General features: G+C 44.4%; 1 protein-coding gene across 1 annotated transcript in view; it reads left to right on the forward strand.

Moving 5' to 3' along the window:
* SEMA5B (semaphorin 5B) overlaps positions 1–7,831 on the forward strand; it is a 266,477-nt gene extending 258,646 nt beyond the window's left edge. Inside the window, exon 24 of the mRNA XM_058840177.1 lies at positions 1,503–7,831. Within this exon, the coding sequence (XP_058696160.1) occupies positions 1,503–1,658 (156 nt within the window). The 3' untranslated portion in view covers positions 1,659–7,831. The remainder of the gene's footprint in view (positions 1–1,502) is intronic.
* Positions 7,832–10,151: the final 2,320 nt, after the last annotated feature.

Consider the following 10,151-nt stretch of genomic DNA (forward strand, 5'->3'; position numbering starts at 1 on the left):
GGATAAACCCTGACTGTGCAGCGGGCACATGCACAGGGTGAGACTCTGCTCCCCATCTGTAGGGAGCCCACTGCTGTCAGGTCACCCCGCTGCTGCTGGGGCTGGAGAGGACAGAACCTTCCCCAGAAATTTCCATCTGCACCTGCCCTCAGGCAGAACAGAGAATTTCTCACCTTGCTGACGGAGCCACTTTGCCTGAAGTTCAATGGGATGAGTAAAGCTGAAGGAGTTGGGTAGCTCTGGACTTGAGCATTAGTTAATTAGTTCTCACCTTGCCCTGAGCTGGGTCAGGCATGAGGTGTTTGTCTCAAGGGGGAACTGAGGTGAAGTGGTTCATCACTAAAGAAGCATCGGATCATGCCAGAACAACCATTAGGGCCCAGGACTAGCTGGCTCATTAGACCTCTCCATCTCTGCTCCTGACAGGAGAGATGCTCATCCTCTCTTTAAATGTGCTGTTAATTAAATGTTCCCTGAAGATAAGGATGCTGTAGCAGCACGCCTAGTGTTGACTCCCACATCAAAGGAGTGAGCTCCCTGCACAACAGCCATTAAAGGTGCACTTTGGACTGACATAGGCAGGGATAGGCATGAAAAATTTAAGCTGGGGGTTAAGTAAAAAAGCTGATAAAAATATCTCAGACAAATTCACAGAAATCAGATGACTGTGAGGTAAGAGAAAGTTCCATGGAATTGTTGCACACATACACACAAAGTGTTATTTTATCCTTGTACATAGGTAACAGCTGGCATAGCAACGGGAAAAATCTGGGGAGAGGGGGTCATCTCTTTGTTGGTGGGAAGAGGGGAGGGAGAAAAGACATTTCTAAATTTTTCTGGTGAAATGGGCATTTGTCGTTCTCATTTTTTATGTTATTGTTTCCAACAATTGTTACGTGGTTGTTAAATTTTTTTAAGTAATTTTAGATTTTCCAAAAGTGACCATGATTTGTTACTTATACTGTAGCTTACAGAAGTGACACACTTAATATCGGGGGGTCCAAACCTGGATATCTACCAATGGAGATGGAGATCAGGTAAATGCACACCTGCTCTTCCAAGGAGGAAAAGCTGCCGTTTGGCACCTGGTTTGAGAGGGAGGCACAGGCTGTACCAGAGCATTTTGGATGAGGTTAGAACTGAGCGCTGCCATTAATTGCCAACCTTTGTGTAGGCCCAGCATGGCTTTGTGTGACAATGGTGTTCAGACAGCCCGCCATCCACCAGGAGACTCCGTGTCCCTGGAGAAGGCTCTGGGTCCATCCCCAGCAGCAGCTGAGCGCAGGGCCGCTGAGGGAGACCTGGCAGGAGCTGTGGTCCCCGAGCCCAGCCCCGTAGCGAGCGCGAGGTGCCAGCTTGCTCTCCCAGCCGGAGGGAAGGTGGTGGCGGCCGCAGCAGAGTCCGTGCTGAAGAAGGCAGGTGAGAGGGAGGTGCCTGCAGGTAGAAAAGAGCAATTGTGTGGCACTGTGGCCATGCCTGTCATCTCCTCTTCTCTTTTACAGACACTTAACAAGAACAACTTGATACCGGACGACAGGACCAACTTCTACCCGCTGCAGCAAACCAATGTGTACACAACAACCTATTATCCCAGTACACTGAATAAATATGATTACAGGCCTGAGGCCTCCCCTGGAAGGACCTTTACCAACAGCTGATGATGGACAGACACCATGGGACTGGATAACTTCCTATATGATTTTTTTTTTTTTAATTGATTTTACGGACCAAATACTGGCCCAGCTTCTAGATGTAAATATTGTACAGTAGGGTCTTTTTTTTTTTCCTTTTGTTAATTGTGTTTCCTGTAAACAGCACATCTCCTTACAAAGACAAAAATTCAAATGGACCGTTCTGCAGAGCTTTTGCGGATATCTGTCTGGAGATGGCTCTTCTACTGCAACTGTTTATGGCTGGAAGGTCAGCGTGCTGTCCAAGGCTGAGGCTGTCCAGGAAGGGGCTGTGTGCTGGGCTTGGTGGCCATTGAGCAGCCACACACAGCACATGGGAGCACTCCAAGCACGGCAAGAGGTGGCCTCCTGGAGCAGGCCTGGATGCAGCCTTCCTGAGCCAGGACAACGGTGGTGCGCTGGATGACACACAGCTCATGGGACAGGCCAAACAGGACTCCATCATGCCAACAACTTGAAGAACATTTTCTTTTTCCTTTTTTTATTTTAATTTTTGATTTTTTTATGTTTCTGAGACAAAAAAAAAAAAAAAGTAGTAACTTTCTAGGGCAGTGTTCCCTGTATCTTTGACAGAATCTTTTCATATTACAGGAAATACTCTCTGCAGCCTTCTTTGGTAATAAGCAGTTCAGCTGATGAGAAATAACACACAAATGAAGTGCATTACCCAAAGAAGCTTTCCAGAATGTTTCCAGTCTTAATTAAAAGAAAATTATACAGGCAGTGAGACACTGAGAAAAGTAAATGTTGGAATAACATTGGAGACATGAACTTGGAGTGCCTAACAAACAAAGATGTTTATATCACTGGAAAAAGAGATGTGATGATTGCCGCACAAGAGCCATGGGCTTTTTTTCTTTCTTCCTTTCTCTTTTTTTCCCAAGACAGTGTTAACTCTTTTTGTTCTAGCTTTGATCCTGATGGTGTGTGCCAGGAGAGGCAATTTTAGAGGCCATGCTCTTCTTGTGGGAAATCACCATGCTTTGGGCTAATATTTCCTCTTGTTTTATTATCGGGTTTTAGTTCATATTCTTTCAAAAAAGGAGTGATTCTGACTTTGCAGGGGGAAGATATTTTTTAAAGGAATGTTTCCATAGTCTGACATGACCCAGAAAGTCTGCTGCACGTTCTTATAGCGTCTTCCAGTCAGTACTCTATGAAATAGTAACACAGCTGAGTAATGTGCATTGTTTGCCAATATTTCTTTAATTTTTCTGAGAAAAAAACAACCCAACAAACAAATGCTGCTGCAGCTATTGAAGTAAATTGGAGCGGTGGCATTATTAAACAGTATATCCAGCCTTGAAATGTAATTTTGTGTATGTGTGTGACTGTGTCTATAAGAACTGTATTAGTCTGATGCAGAAGCCATGTTGTCTACAACCAGATGTTTGTCTGACATAATTGTTTGGCAAAAAGGAAACTTATTGCTGGTGCTTAATGTACAACTACATCCAGTGTGTTAGCAACGTGAACAAGTTCACCGCTGTTATCATTCAGTGTTTCTAAATATTTATGATGAACTCCTGATGCTAAGTATTTTAGAATGTCGCAGTACTGAGCATGAGATAAAAGTACACCCTGAAATACGCATGAGCTCCACGTGGTCCTGAGCTTGGCTTTGTTGTCTGCACCTTCCCCGAGCAGTGCCAGTGCCTGGCCCCCGGCTCGGTCTGTTCCCAGCAGTCCTGTCTGTCCCCGCTTGGTTTCAGATTTCGCTGTGAGCCGGTTGTTTCTCAGTGCTGTTCCTTTGCAGTTGCTTGTTTGGAAGCCCAGCTTGGGCTGTGTACTCAGCTCTTTCACGTAGGCAGCTGGTAGGAAATGAAGAAAGCCTGTGTTGCTTGTGACAAGTATATTGCTTTTCCTGCGAGGAAGAGCCAATGTGACTCTGCAAGCCTGTGTGTTACGGCGGTTTGACCAGAGGGCAAGTATAAAATAGCCTCCCATTTTAAAATTACTTTGTTTGACTTCAGTTTGCAGTGATTGAAAGCTGTAGGGAGATTTGTAATAAAGTGGGGTTATTAGCACTGCCACGAGGACACCTTAGGTTCAGCAGTGCCCATCATTTTCAGCAGCCGCTTTTCTTTTTTAGCAGCTTGTCCTGTTTCTGCTCTGATCTCACCAGGTGAAATAGATGGGGCAGAGGGAGAGAGAGAGATGCCCTTAAATCGATTTTAAGCAGCGGATTCAGGAGCTGATGCAGACCTAGAAGACTTTCTGAAGCACCTGCTATAACTCTCCAAGTTGGCAGAGTAGTTCAGCAGCCCTGAACCCCCAAGAGCACAGCCAGGCAAGAGCAGCTGGAGCAGAGCAGGATCACCAGGGAAGCAGGATAGCACTGGTGGCAGGTAACCTTCAGGGAGGCTCTTCCCAGGCCACTAAATCCCATTTGAGGAGTGATGACTTTGTGCCTCGTGCCATAACGAGTTCACCCTGTCTCACTGAATTTCCACATGCCCCTCAGCAATATTTAAAATCCTGACTTAAAGTAGTTCTAACAAGTATGTAGCCCAAGGGTTGGAAATTATTACATTAGACTATCAGGATGGGATTTCCCAGCTTTAATTTATGTGATTCAGGAGAAAACACTGGCTCCCCAGATCATTCCAGCCATTATAAAATCAAAGGCATCTCTGAGCTTCCCCATCAGAAGATTCCCTGTATTAACACACTGCAATTACCATGCACGTGGCAAGATTGCAGCTGGAGTTTGAGGGGATACAAGCAAGTCAAACCTTGCAATTATCTCAATTTTCTATTTTTCCTTTCTCTTTTCCCCTCTCCCCTTTTAATTTTTTTTCCATTTTTCGCTTCACAGAATAACATGTTGCAAACTGATTTCTTTTTCCCAGAGTACCATATGAAATTATTTAAATGTTCAAGTCACCAAGATGGGTGATTACTGCCATTGTGCTCAGGAGGTGGATATTTTGTAGGCTATTGGAGGGCAGATGCTTTAAGGGTGGTGCATGTGGTTATAGTTTCATCAAGACATTCCTTCTTATCAGCCATCCAAATGGATTCAGCCCTTTTCCATATAATTGGCAATCACAGCAAGGGGCTGTAGGCTCCATTTGAGCAGAAAGCTGAATCCAGGAGAGAGTGAAAAAAGAAATCAGAACACTGTATTACTCAATTAATGTTTGCAGGAGAGTGCAGTTCTTTAAGGACGATGTTAATGTGGTGTGAGAGTTGCATTTTTTTTTGAGCTCTCCAATATGCGGCAGGTTAAGGACACCATGTGCAGGGATATTCTTGTAGTCTAGGTAATTTGGCACCTTGAGCATTAGGTCTGTAATATCTGTAGAAGTTTGAGTTGCTCCTGCAGCTGGAAGTTTAACTTGCTAAAATTTTCTATTCCTAGCATCATCTTAAACTGGAGTGGAAATGCATTTCCTTTGGGAGTGTTGCTTTCCACAAAGTTCATTATGCTATATATATATATTTTTAATTTTTTTTTTCCCTTCTAAGTAAAAGAAGAGGAACCCTGAGTGGTTTCTCTGTAGGTCTGGAGACACTGTGTCTCTGCAACCCCTTTGGATGGGATTCAGGTGTACAGGACATGAAATATGATGGAAATCTTACAGCCAAGTGTGTAGTGGAAACATCTGTAATTAGGCCATTCTCTCTTTTTCCATGGAAGCGTCTGCTTTTCTCCCAGCCGAGGGGGTGTGCCTGGTGCTGTTATCCAGGGATGTTGTGCCATTGCTGTCGGGTTTTCCTTGAGCAGTTGCCAGTAACTCACAGCTCACTGACAGACAAACCACTTGAGGATCAAACCCTCACATAAGAGGTGCTGTTGCTCTAAAGGTGCAGTTGAATGTTCAGCATATGAGCCAGGGCTGCTCTTAAATGTATGACCTGTACAGATACTATAGGAGAATAACTTTTATTGTCTAACCACCACTGTTCCTACTGCCTTATGTTCAGAAAATGAAGTGTTTGCTTTGAAATCAACAGAGAGCAGGAATGGAGCCCGTGTCTGACTCAGACAATTTGATGCCTCCAGTGGTAATCTGCTGTTCAGCCCACCTGGAGAGAAAACTGCTGTCCATTGAGATTGATTTATTCTTTGTACCAAATGTAGTGGGGGAGAGTTATATATATATATATATATAAATATAAATATATATATAAAAATGTAAATTTAAAGTTTCTGTAACAACTTACTCTTCTTTTTGTAACAGTGTATACATCTATCAGTGGATAGATACAGTATATATTTATAATATATACACACGCAATATATATATTTAGCAAAATGCCTGCAGAGGAAATTTAGAATAAGAAAGGCAGTGCTGGTATTCAAATTCCACAAGGACAAACTGAAGAAAAAACCCTATAAAAATTTAGTACCCTTTCCATTAGGTTTGAAAATCCACTTTTGAGATAAATAAAATATAATTTTTTAATTGAAAAATAAATTGATTTTTCTAGTTGGAAATGCTGATTCTCCCCTAAATCATTCTGGTTAAGAGTTATTAAGAAAGAGATACTTGATACTGTTTATATTTTCATAATAAGCCTCCTAAATTTCTCATGTGTATCACTGTATTGTTTTTGTAATTATAAATAGGGAGTAATTGTGCAAAGCAAATTAAAATAGCAAGTAGGAGTAACAAGTCTTGTACCATTAGAGCAAAACACATCATCTGTTACAACAGGGAAAATGTCATCTTCCGTGTTGAAGAAGTCAGTAACTGCCTTCTGAGTTATTGATCAGCTTTACAAAGCCTCGCCTTCCAGTCACACCAGGAGGTTTTATCTGAAATGTAGGAAAAGAAGCCCTGTGAACCCATGGCTTTTGTTTTTCAGAAGGGTCAAAAAAACTCCACCAAGCTGCGGAAGCACCTGATGCCATGGGTGTCTCTGGAGCTTTCTGTGTCAGTGGCCAAGGCTCTGCCCCCACGTCTCACCTGCCACCCCCACGAGCCAGCCCTGGCACACAGCAGGGCACAGCACCCTCAGAGCTGTCTGGCATGGCAGAGAAATACCCAGAAAATCAGGTCTGAAGGATTCATTCTTCAACAAATCACTTAAATGCCCTCATGGCCAAGGCCTAAACTCCCAACAGATCAATCTTTCCCTTAAGCTTTTTAGAAGGAAGCTTCAGGTGGCTTCAAGAGCAGTTTGGGGGTAGGTGAGAGAGCTTTCTGTCCAACTTTGTTTTGCCTGGTTGCCAGAGCCTTCAAAACTGGGCAGAAACCCCTCTGGAGCTGGGTCCTTGTAGGACCTACCCAATCTCAGCTGTTCTGTCTGGAAATTCCTTCTTTAGAACCTTTGGGAAAAATTAATGTCTGCATTAATCCTGGCTGGAGGAGCAAAACCAGCAACCCACTATTTACACAGCCACAAACGTAAGTGCTCAAAAGCGCTCAGTGTATGTTTGGGTATTGAACCTGTTGCTTTTTCTATTCTGCCTCCAGCCTCAGCTGCAAACTCACCCCTGCTATTCAAGAGGATTCAGTTCTATAAGAGCAGCATTTGGCTTTCTGCAGGCCCCAGCCACGATTTGGTTTTAAACAAACCTGGTCATGAAAAGTATTAACACTGCACTCTGGTTCTCCCGCCTCCACCAGCAGGATGCTGCTGATTCTCAGGCCACGGAGTCAAGCAGAGGTCGGCGTGGATGGGCCATTAATAACTGGAGCAAAAATGTTATTAGTACCAAAATGTCAAACAATGTAAAAGCCAGCCAGCTGCACAGCAGTGTGCTTTCTTTCCACACCACTCCTTAGACAGCATCCAGACCTGCCCATACCTAAAAGCCATGTGCTTAATTAGGAGCATTCCCACAGAGGAAGCTTTGGGAGGAGGCATGGTATGTGAGATGGAAATGGTAGGATTTAGCTTGTGGTTGAGGTGGGAGAGTGACAGATGCAATATTGGATCTTGGATACATGGGAAACAATTATGTGAACACAGAATGCTTGCCCCAAAACAACAAAACCTGGAGAGTATTATTGGACTCTGTTGTGAAGGCACATCACCTTTCCTATGCAATCGAACTTGATGGTACTTTAGCATAAAGGTGACCTAGACTATAATCACTGCCTTTAGACACTGTGAATTTTTTTTGGGTATTCTGTATTTTTATATATTGTACAATGTAAAGAATAATTCAGAAATAAAACAGACCAACCTGATAAGCCTGTGAGTTATTTCTCCTGCCTGGCCAACGCATGGCAGGGCTGGGGCTCCTGACAGTGCTGGCAGGATGGGCCAGCAGGGACAAGGAGAAGCTTCTTCCTGACCTTGGCAGGCAATGGCCTTGCAAAATCCACTCAGCTGCCTGAGTGGGGATGGGGAATTGCAGCATCCACCCTTCCTCCATGTCTGCACTTTGGCCACATCCTTAGGCCCAGGTCTGGGTTATACTTGCCGTGAGTTGCAGTCTCTGTGGACACCAAATTGTGTTCCTGAATGTAAGGCTCCCTTTCCCCCATCACCATTTGTGTGCCTTTCAAAAAAGGTATTTCTGAGCGAGGTGCCCACTGAGGTAAGATTGAATATGAAATTCAGGGTGCCAAACCCTTCTCCAGATCTGCAGTAAGTGTCTCCCTTCTGCTCCTCAGCTCTCTGCAGGTGACACTGAGCCCCCAAGGGCACAACTGCTCTCTGTGCCAAGCCAGCAAAAAAAAATTCATTCTCTGCAGAGCCTTTCAGCTGTATATGCTCAGCTGCAATGAAATCCTGTCACTGCTGCTGCTGCTGCTGCTCAAGCCCTACATTTTGATGCAAAAAGTTATAAAAAGCTGAGGGACACGTTTTGATTGAAGGATGATCGTAGCCTCGTATTGAAGAACGTTATAGCTCTTGTTGCATTTATTAATCAAAGTAAAGACCATGAAAAGTGACAGAGTCAGGAACATTTTAGTTTATGTTCCGATACAGCTCAAGACTTATATTGAAGTTCCATACAGAAAATTACACCATAATGTCATAAAAAATAGATTGGGTTGCTAATAACCTGAAACGTGCTACACCTGCATACATAATACTTTAATCCTACTAAATCATAAGCTATCATTTGGGTGTTTTCATATTCTCAAGTGTGCATACAGGAATTTCTTTTCAATGCAGACCATTAAAAAGTAATTGAGAGGCACAAGATCAGTAAAAACAAACTTGCTGTGAATAAGATGGATTTTTTTTCCCCCAGTTAGTTTGCACGATAACACAGGGAGGTCATTTCTGAACAGTTTTGTTTTGCATCAAGACACCTCTGACAATTAGAGCAAAGTATTACGTTGAAACCAATTTCCAATTTCCCTCAAATCTGTCTACCACCACATTTTTTTTTCTAGTTGCTAATTTGATTCACTAACATAACAGTTTCACTTGTAGCCTCAGTAAATTTTGTTCTCTCACCTTCACTCTGTATCCCAACTTTATCCTTTACTCTCTTTAATTCTTAATTGTGTGAAAAAAAGTGAGAAAGTGAGAAAGTTTTGTTATTTTGTGGGTTCCCATGAGGTGTGGGAGCACCCCCAGGAGCATGGGCAAAGCAGGGACCCAGGCCAGGCTGTGGAGCTGTCTGGGGCTACCACAGCAGCAGCTGCAGCTCCACAGACCCCTCCAGCCTGCCTTTGGTAGTGCTTGGAGGTTCAGTATAAAAAATGCAGGAAAAGGAAAAGGCAGAAGTTTCCTCATGACTCGTGTCTGGTCTCGCTGTTTCTGCCCAGCTCTCTGCAAGGGGGGCTTTGGGGCCACGCAGGGCCACGTGCTGCAGTGACAAACCTGTCCCAGCCCTGTCCCTCCATATGAAGCCCATTTGCTGGTGTTTTCTTCTCTATTAAGGGATGGAAATATCCATGGTTGGTGGGGCCCTTGCCAACACTCAGGGCTGGAGGTGAGGGGGGCAGGGAACTGCAGCCCTGCCCAGGTAACACCCGTCCTCATGAAGACGCTGGAGCAGGGACTGGGATGAACGAGTTGTAACCACCACAGAGCAGCTGAGCAGATGTGTTTGGGCACCCAGGCATTATCCAGAGCAAGTCATGTCAGAGCAAGTTAATTTCCTGCTCTGAACGGGCACCACATCGTGCAGATAGCATGGAAATAAGAAATATCCTGCAGCCTGATTTTAGCAAGGCTGTTGAGTCTCTCACACATGAGCCTCATATGCTGCCAGGAGCAGTGGCCAGGCAGAGCATTGTGCAGACACACTGCTTGAAAAGAAGTCAGGCTGCAGAAGTAAAAAAAGCCTCAAATGAATCCCCTACTGGCACACCCAGCACTGTTACTGGTGCCCAGCACCCACACCAGTGCCCCCAGTCCCCCATCACAACGTGATCACATGGCCAGGCTGACTCCTGAATTTCTCTCTGCCCACACAACCATTTCACTCCTCTGTGAGAGCCCATGTGGTCACACTGCTGTGACCAGGCAAGGGGACAGTCCCCAAGCTCAGCAACATTCCCTGTGTTGGCCCAAATCAGCTCAGTGCAGCCATCCTGA

Source organism: Poecile atricapillus, chromosome 5 (assembly GCF_030490865.1).
Source record: "Poecile atricapillus isolate bPoeAtr1 chromosome 5, bPoeAtr1.hap1, whole genome shotgun sequence".
Taxonomy (NCBI): domain Eukaryota; kingdom Metazoa; phylum Chordata; class Aves; order Passeriformes; family Paridae; genus Poecile; species Poecile atricapillus.